A 17946-nucleotide genomic window follows, 5' to 3' on the forward strand; every position below is an offset into this window, starting at 1 on the left:
TGTATATATAAACACACACACACACACACACACACACACACATAAGATCAAAAGTTTACATACACCTTGCAGAATCTGCAAAATGTTACTTATTTTACCAAAAGAGGGATCATACAAAATGCATGTTATTGTTTATTTAGTACTGACCTGAATAAGATATTTCACATAAAAGATGTTTATGTAGTCCACAATAGAAAATAATGCTTGAATTTATAAAAATGACCCTGTTCAAAAGTTTACATACACTTGATTTGATTTCCAGAAGGAAAAGCGATACATTAAGAGCCGGGGGTGAAAACTTTTTGAATTTGAAGATCAGGGTAAATTTAACTTATTTTGTCTTCTGGGAAACATTTAGTAGCTTCTGAAAGGCAGTACTTAATGAAAATATGATATTTAGGCAAAATAAGAAAAATATACACATCTTCATTTTCCTTCTGGAGCATCAGTGAGCGTTTGAATCTTCTGTAATAGTTGCATATGAGTCCCTCAGTTGTCCTCAGTGTGAAAAGATGGATCTCAAAATCATACAGTCATTGTTGGAAAGGGTTCAAATACACAAAAATGCTTTTGAATACACAAAAATGCTCAACAAGATTTTGTTGGACCTGAAGGATGTTTCTGAAGAACAGCAGGCAGTTTAACTGTTCAGGACAAACAAGGGACTCATGAACAACTATCACTAAAAAAAAAACACAAAAAAAAAACAGCTGTGGATCATTCAGGTAACAACACAGCATTAAGAATCAAGTGTATGTAAACTTTTGAACAGGGTCATTTTTATAAATTCAACTATTATTTTCTCTTGTGGACTATGTAAACATCTTATTATCATCTTATTTAGGTCAGTACTAAATAAACAATAACATGCATTTTGTATGATCTCTCTTATTTTGGTAAAATATTTAACTTTTTCAGATTATGCAAGGTGTATGTAATCTTTTGACTTCAACTGTAATTGCTATTGTTATTTTTGTTGTTTTGTTATTATTGTTGTTTTAGTTTATATTTTTATTTAGGTTTTTCTTATATGTTGACTTTTGAGGCAAATTTGTTAAATTATTGTAAGAATATTGATGGACTTGTTTGAATGATGCAGTTGAATTGTTTTTGCCATGAATATAGCCATTGCTGCTGACATGGCATTAAATCATAAATAAATAAAAAATAAATCAATTCTCAGCTTGTTCCGAACTTCTGCAGCATTTTGGGTCACAGAGAAAGAGGGTTGACAATGGTTTGAAACATTTCTCTCACATTCTCAAAAATAAATGACATCTCATTAGTGTGGGTCTGAAAGAAAGGCCCCTAATTCCCCCTCTTCCTACTGTGCTCTGATCTTCTACATAAATGCACAGCACTCTGCTTTCATTTAGAAACATTTTTTAATGCTGTGATCTCAAGTCTTGAGGGTCATTTCCTGACATGTTTTATCTGTTGGAGAGAATGATTTGTCCTCTTTCTTTCTAATCATCTCTGCTGTGGAACAACTTGAACTGAGTTGTAACATTATGACAAAAGGTGCAACCACAATATTTTTCTAAAAAAAAAAAAAACTGGTACAGTTTAGGCCATGATGGAGCATTCTGTCCTGATAACGGTCATTTTTATACCGAAAAAAATTCAGCTGAATTCTGCTTTTTTTTTGTTGACCTGTGGAACCTTTATCTTTCAGCTGAATTGGGTGATTGTGACCCTGCCGAGCACAGACTTGACCTGGTGTCAGAATTCCGCTTCATCCAAAACCAGACGGAAGAAATGGAAGCAGCCATCTACAACATGTGGAAGGAGTGCAGGTATAAATAAGGGAGCTCATTCTATAAAAGCGCACCTCCTATTCGCACATGGTGACTCCTTTTAAGTAAGTGCTTAGAGAGGAAATATAAATGTAAAGCAGGTGAATGAACGTCAATGTGTGGGTCATCACCTCTGACTCTTCCTGGATCTCTCCTGTCTACTCAACTAAAGCTCTACTGTTGACACTGAACACTTTGTATGTGATTTATGACCCATCACTGTAACCTCGACAAGTTGTAATCTACAGCAGATGTGCAGCAGCATGGGTTGTTTCATTTTCTTTAAATTTTGCTCTACCCTGCTCTTTGCTAATGTCGCAGGGGCCAGACGCCAGCACAAGCTGAGATAAACTACCTAAATAAGGCCAAATGGCTGGAGATGTATGGAGTGGACATGCATATGGTCAAGGTATGCATTTGAAGCATGCAAGAGCTTGTTAAAATCAGGGGGACTCTCTTCAATCCGGATATATCCAGAAACTTATCTGTTCTTTATGTTGCCGTCTCCTCCAGGCACGAGACGGAAATGAATACAGCTTAGGTCTGACCCCCACCGGAGTGCTCGTGTTTGAGGGGGAAACTAAGATTGGCCTGTTCTTCTGGTAAGTTCTCCCTCACCAGCTCTTAATAGCTCAAGTGTGTACATCACTAGCAGCTACAAAAATGGAATTGTGGAGAAAAAAAACTGCATTTTTACATTTTCCGAAAAAGTTCCTGAAAAAATGTGTGATTTTAACAATAAAAACTGGGTTCCTGTAGGTCCTTGAGTCTTAAATTCAGTTTTATAAAATTTAAGGTAACAAAAGTCTTAGATATATTACATGGTATAAGAAAGTATTGTATTTGGAGACAGAAAAACAGTTACTGTGATATGGCTTAATGTGATCTCCCTCATCTGTCTGAATAAGCATCTGGAAGTGGTAAAGCATAGACATTTAAAAATAAGGGTACTATCGTGTTTCAGACTTGTTTATAATTAAAAATCCCACATCAGGCATTAAATCTTATTTCTTGTCATTATACAAACAATACATCTGGTCGGTATCAATATGGCTATATCAATACATCTACAATATATCTGGTATTTAATTTAACAAACTCTTGTGGCTTTTATTTAACACATAGAATTTACTAGTATTGCCACAACAATCTGTAGTTTGTCTTCCTTTAAATGCATTATTATTAATATATTGGTACATAAACCAATTTCAGTACATATAAACATGTCTTGAGTATTTAAACTTGCAGTTACCCTGTTTTGTTTAAAAACAATGTTAAGTACTCATTGAATGTGTTTAAGTAAAATATTCTGAGATACATGATTTATTTAGAGATTGTATCTGTTTGTTCTGAATGGATATACTAAAGCAATAAGCCCCAAGAAGCAGTGGTTTACATTGAATTTATAACAGCTAAGGGGCGTTGTTAATGTTGTTTAGTGTTGCTAAAACCCCCTTAGCTGTTATAAATGCACTGTAAACCATGGCTTCACTGGGCTTATTGCTTTTATACAATGGTTATTCCATAGATGTAACAATGTTTCACAAAATAAAACAAAGCAATACAATGTAATGATATTAATAAAAACATTCTTCCGCCAAACATTGTAATTCCTCAGAAATGGTTGTGGTTGCAACAAAGTGGTTGCCGAGCAACACAGACGCAGGAACAAAGAGGTGCATGTTTGTAGAGTAATTTACAACTGCTCAACCAATCAGAATCAAGGACTGGAACTGTCCATTTTATAAAGTGCGAATTTTATTTGTGCAGGTCTTAAAGGTTCTAAAAATCCTTGAATTTGATTAAAAAAAAAAACTGCAGACACACTTTATCATTGACCACAAGTTTAGTAACATTTTCAATATTTGTCCTCCAGCTGTTGTCATACTTCAGTGAATGTAATGACAATGGCCATTTTATTTAAAGCAAACTGGTTGTCTGCACAGGCCCAAGATCACGCGTCTGGACTTTAAGAAAAGCAAACTCACCCTGGTGGTAGTGGAGGATGATGAACAGGTAATGCAGGAGACAGAAGAGGTAAAGACACATCTCACCCACACAGGCACACACACACACACACACACACATACAGGTTCACACATTATCAAAAACAGTACGAACACTCTTGACTTGAGTTAGGTTTAAAGCTCATATTAACATGCACCTTAAATGCATCTCCTGTGACCACTTCTGACTGTGATCAAATGGTTGTTTTGTTTGCATATAAGCAGCTGGTAGGTGTGTAGTTGGTCCTTCAAAGTTGTCTAGGGGATATTATGTTTATGCTACAAATGCAATGTAGCATGCAATTTTGCAGTTTACATGTGATGTGAAGCGTGTGTATTTGTGCATCCCAGAAAAACTACTTTGTTTGTGTGTATGTGCTCTTGCTGAGGCTTGGCATCTCTCCAGCATGAGTTAATAAATGACAGTCTCCCTTCAGGCATGCCTGGCCTCTGAAACACTTCACACTTTTTAAAGCACTGAAGCTGTGAATGTGTGGACAGAACTGCCCATCACTCTGTTAAGTTTGAAACTACAATAACAATGTAAGTCATGGCATATGATGGTGTCAGACAGCCAGCAAATATGTATTTTGATGGGGCTTGTGTTTGGTGCACAGCAGTATGGGTTTCTGTTGAGTCTGGAAGTCTGTTGTAATTAATTCCAGCGTTAATTCGTTCAGTTGACTGACCAGTGATATGTTGTTTGTCGCAGAAAAGTGTCCCCATATGATGTAATTAGTAGTCTGTCCTGTATAAGGTTGTACAAGGTCTCCTTGAGTATGTCATTGATTTCTACACAGTGAGTCCCCCAGGTCACTGATGAGGTTTTGCCTCTGCAGTACAACTGATAAAAGCTTCAGACAGAATTTGATTTGCTCAAACAGGGCACATAGAAATTAGTTTGAGCAACTGGAGGTATCTGTTTTTTGTCTTTGCTACCATTCAAAGGCTGTGGAATGACAGCTGAGAAAAAATAACGCTCTTGCTTTGTTACAAATCCTATCGAGTTGTTTCAAAGACAGCATCCTAACCTAAATGGAAAATCATGAAGGACTGCTTTGAAATGCTCTACATAAGCAGTAACTAAAATAGCGTTTTTTTAAGTAATACTAATATTTTTTACCACATCGTGCAGCCCTGTAAACATGCACAACAGGTCTTTTGTTCTGACATTTTAGTTAGGCCCCCCCCCCCAATCATATAGCCTTTATTGTATATATAGCTAAATGGCTGTTTAGTGTTGGCAGTTTGGAAAAATGTGTGTACCCTTAAAGATAACTTTGTCTAGCAAAGTCAAATAAGCTTCTGTTAATAATGTAACGAAGGTGTCACTTTTCCCAGTGGTTAAGCCAATATGTTCTCAACAACTTTTGTCATCATGTTCTTGATTTTAAATTTGTATGCCTTCTTTATTCATTTTGTAACACCAGAGGACAAATTAGTAGTACATTGCTCTTACATTTTGACCTCTGCTGTAGGGGAAAGAACAGGAGCACACGTTTGTTTTCCGCATGGACCATCCGAAAGCTTGCAAGCATCTGTGGAAGTGTGCCGTAGAGCACCACGCCTTCTTCCGCCTACGTGGCCCGGTCCAGAACAGTTCAACCCGCTCTGGGTTCATCCGCATGGGCTCACGTTTCAGATACAGGTACGTTTTTCTAGAGTTCATTATTCATTCGTCCATCATGAGTTGGCATATAATAAAACGGAGGGGAAAAAACAGACTTGGGGAAATAAATTTAGCACACACTAATGGCTCGTTTCCACCGAGCGGTACGGTTCAGTACAATACGGTACGGTACAGTACACAATTATGTCTGTTTCCATTGTCAGAAGTTGTGAAGGGTACCAAAATAGTGAACCGTACCATAACACCTTTTTTGGTACCCTTCCCAGGGTTTCCGTGGGTCTTAAAGTCTTAAATTTAGTTGTATCAAATTTAAGGCCTTAAAAGGTCTTAAATTGTACAAGAAAGCCTTAATTATGATTTCAAGAGGTCTTAAATTTGGGGACGGAAAGACCAGAATTGCAATATGGCTGAATGTGACGATTAAACTTCAAAAGTCTATGATTTCATGAAATAAACATGAGCGCTGCACGTTCAAAGTCCGGTGCTGCACTGCTTTGTGTACAGCGTTAACGGGAAACACTTATATTTCTACCAAACGCTCCACCTGCTGTCAGAGAATGAATCTGCGTCCCATTCAGAGCTTCTGCTGTTTGCTTAGTTCAGGCATGTAGTATAATTTCACAAAGCTAGTCAGAACATTCTGTTTTTGATTCAAATTGGGTTATTATTAAATCAAATTATGTATATGAAATTATATAAATAAATGATATGAAATTATATAAATGATATGTATATGAATTATATAACTAAAATTAAATAACTGTAATTACAGATTTAGGTTAAATAAAGATGTCAGTCTTTATTTTTCTTCTTTTTAGGGCAGCAGTAGCTCTAGCAGCTAATCAACCATCCACATCAAAAGCTGCAGGACAGCCCATATTTCAGAAACAAATCAAAGAAAAAATAAACAAATACTACTGTTCCAAATATTCTGTATGTTGCTCAAAATATATTATGTTCAGTTTTTTTTTTTTTACTCAGACATTTAAAATTAACACATTTTAGAGCTGTAACAACAATACCGTGATACCGTGAAACCGTGATATTTTTGCTTAAGGTTATCATACCGTCAAAATCTCATACCGGCCCATGCCTAGTCAGCTGTTAGCACAATTAGAGATAAGATTATCGGCACAATAACACACTCTATAGCAAAATATAGTCTAATTATCGTTATCGATAAAATCCCAGAAAATTATTGAGATATCATTTTTTGTCAATATCGCACACCCCTAATTTGTTATTTAATTGATATAATAATTTATTGATAATAATTGTTTAAATAAATATAATAATTAATACCTTTGACTCATCTATTTTCTTAAAAATGTTTTAAAGGCTGAAATGTAGTTTATCATTTTATTACACTTTTTGTTTTTGTGAAAACTTGTGTCTGAACTGTAAGTTATGCTTTTTACAGTAATTTTACAGTTTAATATGGTACTATAGACATTGCCCTACCCCGCTCATATGGTATTAATTTTATTTGTGCAGGTCTTAAAAAGGTCTTAAAATGGTCTTAAATTTGAGCTTAAAAATCCTGCAGAAACCCTGCCTTCCGTTGGGGTTCCTAGCACAGCAAAGGGTACCAAAAGGGTGGAGCTAAACTCACCGCAGAATGTTGATTGGTTGACTAGAATCGTCACTTTTGCGCGATACAAGGGGATAAAGCTTCTCCTTCACTCGTTCCGCTTTGCTGTCCATGAGTGTTGGGCTTATTTACATCACAGTGCGCAAACACAAAAAAAAATAACCGTGTATTTTATAATTTTATATTTTCACACAGACAATAGCCGTTTCTCAATATGCGTTCTTTTCTGTTCTTGTGGACATGTGAAACGTCATTGCCCAAAAACCCGCATCATTTTCAAAATATTACTGTTATTGTGTCATGAAATGTAGTTTTAAGAGTTTTTTCAGGCGAGAATGTAGTTGTTTAAAAGTGACGTATCATGAAAATCTGACTTTTCCAGGTTTTAAGTGCTATAATCAGGTCCCCGGTGCATCTACCAACCAAGGAAATGTGAAAAAGATTAACCTGGTAACTTTGTTTTGGTAAGCCTTTTTCTGCAAGCGTCTGAAAAAACAAGCACGTCTGATTTCGCTCCCCTAGTGACGTTGCAAAGGGATTTCATTATAATATTACCGCCCCTTAATCTGTAACTTTCCACCCACGGCGCCATCATTTTGATTTCGCCAGCGACAACGGTGTACTGGTTCTAATGCCATGGCGAAAGTTTGAGCAAAACATGCTTACTGTTCTGTCTTTGGCTGCACAGATGACCACAGAACACTAGATCTAAAATAAACATGCAATTTATTTCCCAGCTGTTTACCTTCACAGACATAACCGAATGTTTTTATAACTGGTGTGTGTTTTTAACGTAAACTTGTGTGTGAATGAGAACTTAGTTTAGTACTCACATGCTGTGACGGCAGCTTTCTGTCTGTGTGCTCTCAGAAAAACATATGTGATGTCTCTGTAGTGATTAAAGATGAGATACAATTCGTTTTGGGTATATTTAACAGGCATTCGTGGTCTCATGAATCTATTATTTGTTCCTGGTCATATCGTTTTGGCTGAGCACAAAGTTATGTTTAACTTTATATATTTATTTTGAACTTTACCGTAGTACAGCGCTGACTTTGTAGAATACGTTTGACTGAATTGTTTGCTTTTGTCTTTATTTCCTCTTATATAAGCCTCTTATACTTTGTACTTATACTTTTATAATGGCTATTATTGTTCATTAAAACTGACATTTAACAAAAAGAGGCAGAGTTGTGCTTATTGTCGTGCTTATCGTCGATCGCTACTTTCCGGCATACACCACGCCTATCAAGGAAGGGGACTGCTGGCGGTGGAAACGCAAGCTGGATCAGGGTGTTCGGTCCCGAATCGTACTGTACTGTACTATACTGACCTGTACCGCTCGGTGGAAACGAGCCATAAAACTACTCTGTCAGCTTAGCGTACATTTAAACCAGCAATTGCGTGGCAATGCCCAACAAGCATTGTGGAGGCAAGTTTTGCATGGCCAAGCACCACTAAAATCTGTTTGAGGTTACTTGGTTTTGTTGGAAGCAGCCACATAATGATGTTTCCTATCCTATGGCATGTCAGATTTAATAATTGTGTAATAATAATTTGCTTTTAAAATTTAATTTATTTGAAGCTCTTAAAAGTGATACATCTCTACTTTTGCATCTGCAGTGGCTTCAGTAGAGGCTGGTGTTCTCTTCTGATTTTGGTATAAATCCTTTCTAATCATGCCCAGTGGTCAGCTGAATGTTATTTTCTTTTCCCCTGGTTTGAGACAAGACTTTCTGTTTTTCATAGGTCCTCCTAACAATATCTTCTGCTAAGTTGTAAATCGTAGCATGGTCTGCTCCAGGCATGTATGTGTATGTGTGTGTGTGTGTGTGTCTGTTGGTTGTCCTTACTATGGAACTGTATCTTATCTCCAGCTGCCAGCCTGGAGTTTTGACGCTGTCCAGTTCAGCTCCCTATTGGCCAGGCTTTTTATTTGCCTGCACTTATTTTAGCACTTATCCTCGCTCCAGAATTAACCTATTTTTTTTACGTCAATGAATTCACTTATCTTTGATTTCACCTGTGTGTGTCTCTCTCTCTCTCTCTTTTTTTATTGTTTGCTCATGCTGGTTGGGCTACTTATCCTTCAAAGAACAGTGGCTTTTCTCTTTCAGACAACATTAGACTTTCATTGCACTAAGCCTGTAAAAGTAAATGCCTGCAGTCTTATCAAGTCAGCAGGGATTTATCAAGAAGGTTTTAAAGATATATGTGTAACTACCGTTAATTTATTTTATTTGTGGGAAGTGGGAAGACAGAATATCAGACAACTAAGGCCAACAAAGCTAGACGATCTGCCTCATTTGAAAGAAGACCAAGTCGGCGTTACTCTAGAAGGACCATGCAGAACAGAGGTGAGAGAATCTGTCCTGTGTTGTCTTGGGGGATTAATATATTTAAAAATATAATACATATTTAGGACCAGTAGGTTTTTCCCGCATTTATTTACTTATTTTTATGCATTTATTCTTTTAGTCCCAACAAGTAATAGTCCAATTAGTTACAGTGAACCAGTCATCACTTAGTTGTTTTTTTTCCCAGATGTTTTTGTCTTTTATGTCCATTTTTGCTTCTTATAAATAGTTTTAATCTAATCAGCTTTTGTTTTTAGCAACTCCTTTTTCATATAGTTAGCTTGCTTTAATGCTTTGAGTCATATAAACTATTTTGAAGCCCCAACACTGATTCACTTCCATGCTCATTATTCTGTTGTGACCTCTGCTTTGTGATCTTACATAATAACATGCTTATTTTTTGTTTCCCCGCAGGTCCTAACAAATCCTCAGAGTAAGTATTTTATATTCCTGCATTGTGCAATGGAATTCTTATGGCTCTCGTATAGTGATGAGGTGACTTCCTGTTTCAACATCAGTCATAAAGTATGTGTCATTTGAAAGCACACAAACACACTGTTCAGAGCTGTTCAGATCTTCTATGGATAAGTTGTGTTACCATACCAGTGTATACTAGTTGCTATAGTAGTATTAATATATAGTGCAGTGTGTATAGTGACCGTTTATAAATGATGAATGATTTAATGCCCAGAGCCTTTTTAGATCGTTTTTATTTTATACCAAAATGGCCAATAAGGCAGTCAGTATTGTATTGAGAGGTGCTTTTCTAAATTATTATTATATGTTTATAAGTACAATCATTGTGCTTTACAGAGATGCTTTCAAACAATGCTTTTTATTTTGATTTGTTTTAAGCATGATTTGAATGTAATATAAGACATTAAGTATTACTACTACTGTTTTTCATTCTTATTCCAGGGGTAAAATGCATCACTAGTTTGTCAGCTTAAGCACATGCTGTCAGACTGAGTGTTCCACTTTAGTCTTATAAGCACTCCTACTTAGACTGTGATGCAGCTGGTGTTAAGGTTTCAAACGTGAACAGCATCATGTGCAGGCACTTTTGTGGTGTTGATTTATGGGGAATTTTCAAGACTCATGCTGTGACTAATACAATAATGCTTCACAAGTATGATTGTTTTACTCATTGTATTTTTAAAGATCTGGTCACATGCTGAAAACAACATTAGGAATGTCTTGGCTCATCATGTTCCAGTGTTGGTTTGACTTGAACACGTTTTCTGGTCACCTCTATAAGGACCATCTTTGTGCTGCCTACTGAAGTCAGTCAACAGTAGCTCATAATCCCTGACATTAGTTTTAATATCACTTGCATTTTCTTCTTCTCTTTCCACAGTAACCACAATAACGGAGTGAGCCCAAGCTTAGAAACAAAGGTAAAACCTTCTTTCTTTTATACAAAAATACAGATAATACTGATAATACCGGTAATAAGAAATGTTTTTGAGCACCAAATCAGCATATTAGAATGATTTCTGAAGGATCATGTTACACTTTAAACTGGAGTAAAGGCTGCTGAAACTTCAGCTGTGCCATCACAGCAATAAATAATATTTGAAAATATATTACAATAGAAAATTAATTATATTATTTTAAATTTCACAAATATTAAAATTGTATTGTTTTTGATCAAATTAAATGCAACCGTGGTGAGCATAAGAGACTAAAAGAAATATCTTACTGACCCCAAACGTTTGAAACAATTTCACATCACAATTTTAATAATATAAATTAATGTTAATTATGAATTTGACTTGATAAAAAGAAACCTGTTTATTTGTTAGTGTATATACTGCATATTTAGCTCATTTGGCTTGGAAAGGCTGTTTTGCTTTGAGTTTTTGCAGTACCTTAATGTATCCCACACGCTTTTTCCCTCAGCCCTCCCAAACACGGCCTCCCTGGTCTGGTATGCCTGTGGTCAGCAGCCCACCCTCTGCACCAGGCCCTATGGAAATCGAAACCCTCCCCAGGAGCCCCAGAGGCAGCCAATCGGACAAGAGGAGGTGAGCTTCTCACAATTTTAATGCAATAAGACCTCTAAGCAGGTTAATCTGATTCCCTGCTGTTACTTCAGGCCCCCGCACAGCCAGTTAACATCACTTTGGCAGAGTGCAGCACTTGTATAAATTATATATTTGGGCTGTTGGATGCTGCTGCTGTGTTGGTGAGCTGGTGTGAGGTTGTGGTGCTGGCTGGTGACTGGTGCTGAAGGTGCTTCATGCTGTTTAGCTTTGATGTTGAGCAGATGGCTGCTTCAGCACAGGAGAAAACGCTTGCTGGGCTGACAACAACAAACTCTCTCTTGACGTGAAATGCCTGTAGTACTCTCTTTTTTTCCCGTCTTGCTTTGTCTCCCGAGGGGTATTATTGTGCTGTGCAGAGCTTTGCCTTAAACTTGAAATATTGAAAAGAAATTAAATCAGACAGTGGGGTGGGATTATCGTGTGAGTGTTGGATATGTTGGTCTGTTTTATGAAAATTTGATCCTCGTTCCTTAATGTTATAGATATTTTTTGTCTAAACTTTGTTTTAGTCTGATGTTCTGAAACCCCAGTGGCCTTTTCATAAGGCAAGGTATGTACACTCCTGTTTTCAACCCTTCATAGACTTGCTTCAACCAATCAGTGCATTTCTGAGGGAGTCTTCGTGATTGGCTTTGGATCAGTTATTTTTTCCTTTGGCTGCTGAACAAATCAGTATCTGCATCAGTTCTTGATTCTAGTCCAAACCATCCAACCCAATCAGTGGGATAGAGCTGTGATCTCAGCTGGATAAATTGAATAGTGGGGTATAAGAGCAAGCTGAAATGGTCGACTTTCTGGTTTTGGTTTTGACTTTGTGACTTTCCTGTCCTGTCTTCTCCTTCGTCAAAACTGAAACTAATACAGAGTCTCAGTACTAGTACCTTTCCTTGGCAAGTTAAAGCTGGAATCAACAGACAGGTGAACATCCCTTTCTGATGACAGTTTCTAAATTAATTTGTATTAATTCTTCTCACTAACCAAACACAACCCCCAGTCTAAACTAGTAAATAGTAAATAGACTAAAATACTCGCCTTCAATTTTCTTTTCTCGAGTATATTCTATTCTTTGAAATCATTCAGCCCTCTTTTCTTGTCACCTTCCATCTGTCTTACCATCTGCTTTCCCATGACCTTGCTATTTTTTATAATAATAGTAACAATTATTTTGTTTTCATTTATTACTTGTAATTTTAATTAGTAATAATAATACTTAATCTGTATCAGTAAAACATATCATTAATGGTAATAATTAATATTAATAGTAAATATATTATTAATTTTGCTTCACAGTGATTAATTCATGAATAGTAAGCTATAAAAATAGTTTTATATATTTATGTATTATATATTTAATGTTTCTTTATGAATTTTGACATGCTAAATATGAAAAAAAAACATTACTTTTTGTGTATCATTAATAGGGTTGCAAAGGGGTGGAAAGGTTCCGGTAAATTTCCAGAAACTTTCCAAAAATCTCTGGTTTATTCAAAAAAATCCTGGAAAGTTTCCAAAATTTCTGGAATGTTTCTGAAATTACTGGAAATTTTCCACCTTTTTGCAACCCTAATCATTAACAGTGCTCATGAAAAAAACGAATGTTACTGAATCTTCTAGAATGCTCCCATCCTTGCAATATTATAATTAATGATAGACGTTCTAAAATTTACCTCCCCTAAATATTTAATAAAATATTAATGCTACGTGAAAATAAATAGTACAATGATAATCAGCACCACAGAATTACAGAAGAATCAAAGAAGATTTAAGTGAAACACATTTTTGTTGCATTGTGTTATTTGCTCAGTAGTTTGAATGTTATATGATGTCAATCAACTAATTAATTAAAAGGAACATCATTTGCAAATCGGACATCTCCGATGTTTATTGTTGAATGCAATGAGGAATAAAGCAAGATGTTGAATAGTGGTTCAGGAAACATTTACATGCAATAAACGAATGCCTCCTTTCTAGATAAAATAATTTGAACATTTTTAGAAATTAGTTTTTTCAGTCTGGACTTCTGCTCTATCTAGCCTCTCAGGCAGATAGCTAGTGAGAAGTCTACTACAAACTCATGTTATATTCAGTGCAGTTTTGCAACCAGGAAATGCCTATTCTATAGTGCATTCAAACTTAGCTCCCTCAAATGTTACCTCTTGTTTTGTCCTGTGATCTGCTCCCTACCCTTTTTCGACTTCTGCCCCTCAGACTCTACAGTATTCCTGTCCCTCGTGCTAACACCCCCCCTCCTCCACTGACCCATCCAGGCTTCACTCCCCCCTCAATCCCATCACTGACACCAGCGTGACCGACAGGCACCTCCTCTCATACACTGATGCTGCCACAGCCCCTCCACCCCCGCATTCCTCGGATACAAACTGAGCTCCAGGGAACACTGGGATAAAAGGCATATTCTCTGACTGAGATCAAGCGAGACTACCTGGGCTAAAGACTGAAACCAGCCAGAGAGATGAGATAACCTTCATGGAAGAAGCCTGAAATCCTTACTGTGGCTGTACTTTCAATTAGAATGATTTGGTCATTGTTTAACCAGCTTTGTCACCCAGGAAATATCCTGTTGACATTTATTTTGGCTATTTATTTGACATTTAAATTATGCCTTGATCATCATAACCACAATTTTTATATTAGATATTAGACGCTTTCCAAAAATAGGGTACAAAGTAGGGCATTAAACTCTTAAAAATGAAGTATTTGTAGTGAAAGGATGTACATGAATTTGAAAAGATGTCTTTCAAGAGGTCAACCTAAATATTAATATGAGATTTGATTTGATTTTAACAATAAACATTAAATATAAACATTTATAAAAGAAAAACTAAAACACCAAAGTGGGCAACAGTCCTACCTAAGTTGGGACTTTTTTTAGTATGGACTATTTCATATAAATTAGAAATACATTTTCTTATTTGTGGAAAGTGCCATTATAATTATATATCTTATTTCAGTATGTCTTTGTGTGATCATAATGATCTGATTATTGAATTGTCATGAGTTCTCATTTGGTTATTTGGGCATTTTTTGTTTTATCCACTTGACAATGTGTAGTGCAGTATACACTGTTTTTAGATTTGTCTACAGTACTATAATCAAAGGACGTATGCATCTTACATGGCTTTAAGACGTTTGATTAAAATTAACAAACAGAAGCAACTCCCCATTGCATGTTTCGGTTTTTCTTGAGGTTTTTACTGTACATTTCTGTAAATGACAAAGTTGGTCATGTCGTAAGGTGGAAGTTTTTTATTTTACTTGGTTTATACAAACACTGAATACTGGAAAGTGCAAAGTGGTTTTAGTCAGCATGGCAAGGAGTGACGTCTCCATTATTAAGCCTCCTTTGAAAGTCAGTCTCATTCTAGTCATTTATGGGATGTGACTCTGTTCCCTCCCTCATTTTAGTCAGGAAGGGAAGGAATACATTGCTTTTTTTGATTCTAGTACAGGCATTACTAATGTGCGTGTGTGGTCTTTTAATCTAGATCTAGTGGAATGTGTGTGGTCAGTTGGCATATGACTGTGTTAGATAATGGTTCCGTTCCTTTTGTGTTCTTCAGTAATGACTGTCTCTGCTCATTTTTTATTGTAAAGGCTTGATTATGCCTTTAGGGTTGTGTAATACATCAGATATAGAAATACATATTCATTGCCCAACCATCGCCCAACACCCATCTGCTTTTGAGTACACTATTTTTTAGTGTTTTTTTTTTTTTTAAGTTTGACTTATCGCGTATTTGAAATGTGATACTCTGCTATTGCATTGCTGTAACTTGAGTCTTGGCCCAGCCTCAAGCATTTTTGTCCAGGTGAGTCACATTTGTCATATATCTACCAATGTGGACCCTGTTCGAGCAGCATATACAGGGTTACATCCTGTAATTGACAGATGGTAATTAACCCTTTCATCCTTCACAGCATGCCCTTGGTGACTGACCTCTTGGAGACGTGCGTAGATGAGGTTCTTCGAGCCCCTGTTCCCATGGTGACAGCAGAAGAAGTGGGACCAGGTGCTGCTCATACCACCGCCAGCACAGCCACAGAGGAGACCCTCTCTCTGACCGGTGAGATAATACATTGCAGATAGAGTGGGATGAAATTTTTGTTTTATGCAAGTGTTTGTCTTGCATATCTTTTTGTCATAATTAAATGTATTTATTTATTTGTTCACAACAATTATAAAAAAAAATTGACATCCAAACAATTTTATAATATACATTATAAATGTTATAAATGTGATTTTGTAACCTGAAACACAAAAAGAGTTTGTATTTTTAACTGGGTAAAAAGTAAACACTAATATTGTCTGCTTCAAGAATACTCCACTTCAGAATTATAAATTAAACTGTATTGGCTAGTACCAATCCCAAATACACTACCGTTCAAAAGTTTGGAGGCAGTCGGCAGTACGTTTTTTTTATTTTTATTTTATTTTTATTTTTTTAAGAAATGAATACTTTTATTTAGCAAGGAGGCTTTAAACGGATCACAGATGACAATAAGGACTTTCATCAAAGAATCCTATATAAATGTATTATGATTTCCACAATATTAGGCAGCACATCTGTTTTCAACAATGATGATAAGTTAGGTTTCTTGAGCACTAAATCAGCTTATTTTAATGATTTTGAATGATCATGTGACACTGAAGACTAAAGTAATGACTGCTAAAAAGTCAGCTTTGCATCACAGGAATAAATTACATTTTAAAATATATTCAAATAGAGAACAGTTTTTTTTAAATGGTAATAATATTTCACAACAGTGCTGATTTTACTTGGTTTTGATCACACAAATGCAGTTTTGTTGAACATAAGAGACTTCTTTAAAAACATTTTTATTAATGTTACTGACCATTTCTTTTGAATGGTAGAGTAATTTGAGTATATATTTAAATTCATTATCTCTTTTATTTAAAATAATAAATATTAAAAAAAATTACGTCTGCATGCTTTAATGAAACAAAGCACAACTTGCATTATTTTACTTAATCTATTATTTGATTATTGTCTGTATAGTTATGGTATTTTCATGCTCTGCCTATCTATTGTGTGATCTGATTATCTCCAGAGTGAACATGTTTTAATCCCCACCCATGCAGATGTGTTTCCATCGGTCTCTTCTGACCTCTCATTGTTTAATGATGCTCACTGAATCTGTTCTCGTCCTCAGAGGCTGCAGCTCGGCTCAAGCAACTAGATATTGAAAACACTCCAGTGTCTGCTTCAGCCAGAACAAACGTCAACCTCAACATGAACAACCAGGTCAGTTCAGCTATCCAAAAGCCCCACACACGCACACGGTGTGTTTTTGCAATATGTCCCCCCTCCACACACCGCATCTTATTAAAGCTTGACATAAACTTTAAATACAAGGAGCAGAGATTGTGTTGGCTGCTGTGCCACTCTAACCTCAGGATGTACTTTAAATTAAATGTGAATAGGGAAGGTGATTACTCATGCTATTACAGCAGTCTTTGATCTCTATATTTTTTCCAGCTCAGTGCCATTTAAGGTATTATGCTATAAAGAGCTGATGATTATTTCAGCCTGGACTATGTTTATTTAAGCAAAGAGACCGAAACACAGTGCAAACAAATTCATAATCAGAAGAACACATGCTTTGGTTTGTGTGCAGGAGGAAGTGGTGAAACTGAGAGAGAAAAGTTTGAATAGTGTGGGCAGCAGTCCTGTCCTGAACCAGCTCAAATGTCCTGAGGAACTCAAGAGCAACATCCTGAAAGCTCAGGCAGAGGCAGCGCTCAAGGTATTCAAGCACTGTCATATGCCCCATTTACACGTGATGTTAATATGAATCTCCACTCGGACAGTTCAGTTGGCTGCTTATCTTCCTCAAAGGAAGAGTGTCTTATTTAATGTCTACATACATGGTTTACGACCTCAACGTGTTAATGTCAGGTACTCTGAAAATGATGCAATGAATAAAGTTCTTGTATATGTTTTGTAAATGTTCATCTCTTTGTTTAGGACTCTAGAGATGAGCTTGGACTGACTCCAGACAAGAACTGTAACCTGCAGGAGGCAGCAGCCAGGTATGATGTACACTATATTGCCAAAAGTATTAGTACACCCCCTTCTAATGAACAGGTTTGACTACTTTAGTCATTTCCATGAGTACAAATCTTAGGGTGTATTCACACCAGGAAAGTCTGCTAGTTCACTTGCTTTGGTCTGGACCAAATACAATGTTGATTTCTTTTGTTTGGTGCGGTTCGCATTCACACTGCTCTTTTTGCAAATGAACCAGAAATTGTAAACAAAACAACACGTGTGCTAAAGGTCATCCATTCAACCGTACCAGAGTTTGTTTGGAACCGGACCGAGACCACCTCTTCAGCTGGGTCTCGGTGCGGTTGTTTGGTCCGCACCCGAGTGCGATTGCTGTATTCACACCTGCCCAAAAGATTCGCACCAAAGGGGGAAACGAACTTGAGTTCGATTCAATCGAACCAAACAAGACAGGTGTGAATACACCCTTAA

General features: G+C 36.5%; 1 protein-coding gene across 8 annotated transcripts in view; it reads left to right on the forward strand.

Annotated features, from left to right (window-relative positions):
• Positions 1–17946, forward strand: part of LOC107733640 (band 4.1-like protein 5) — a 49403-nt gene that overhangs the window by 24932 nt on the left and 6525 nt on the right. For 7 of the 8 annotated variants that reach the window (XM_016545352.1, XM_016545353.1, XM_016545354.1 and 4 more), the window contains exons 8-20: positions 1676–1796; positions 2118–2205; positions 2310–2398; positions 3743–3833; positions 5281–5450; positions 9274–9380; positions 9795–9813; positions 10738–10777; positions 11283–11407; positions 15365–15510; positions 16619–16710; positions 17084–17212; positions 17434–17498. In XM_016545352.1, coding sequence (XP_016400838.1) covers positions 1676–1796; positions 2118–2205; positions 2310–2398; positions 3743–3833; positions 5281–5450; positions 9274–9380; positions 9795–9813; positions 10738–10777; positions 11283–11407; positions 15365–15510; positions 16619–16710; positions 17084–17212; positions 17434–17498 — 1282 coding nt within the window. The remainder of the gene's footprint in view (positions 1–1675; positions 1797–2117; positions 2206–2309; positions 2399–3742; positions 3834–5280; positions 5451–9273; positions 9381–9794; positions 9814–10737; positions 10778–11282; positions 11408–15364; positions 15511–16618; positions 16711–17083; positions 17213–17433; positions 17499–17946) is intronic. The other variant, XM_016545357.1, reaches the window with a different exon arrangement.

This window comes from Sinocyclocheilus rhinocerous, unplaced genomic scaffold (assembly GCF_001515625.1).
Source record: "Sinocyclocheilus rhinocerous isolate Xijiao unplaced genomic scaffold, SAMN03320098_v1.1 scaffold1842, whole genome shotgun sequence".
In the NCBI taxonomy this organism is placed as follows: domain Eukaryota; kingdom Metazoa; phylum Chordata; class Actinopteri; order Cypriniformes; family Cyprinidae; genus Sinocyclocheilus; species Sinocyclocheilus rhinocerous.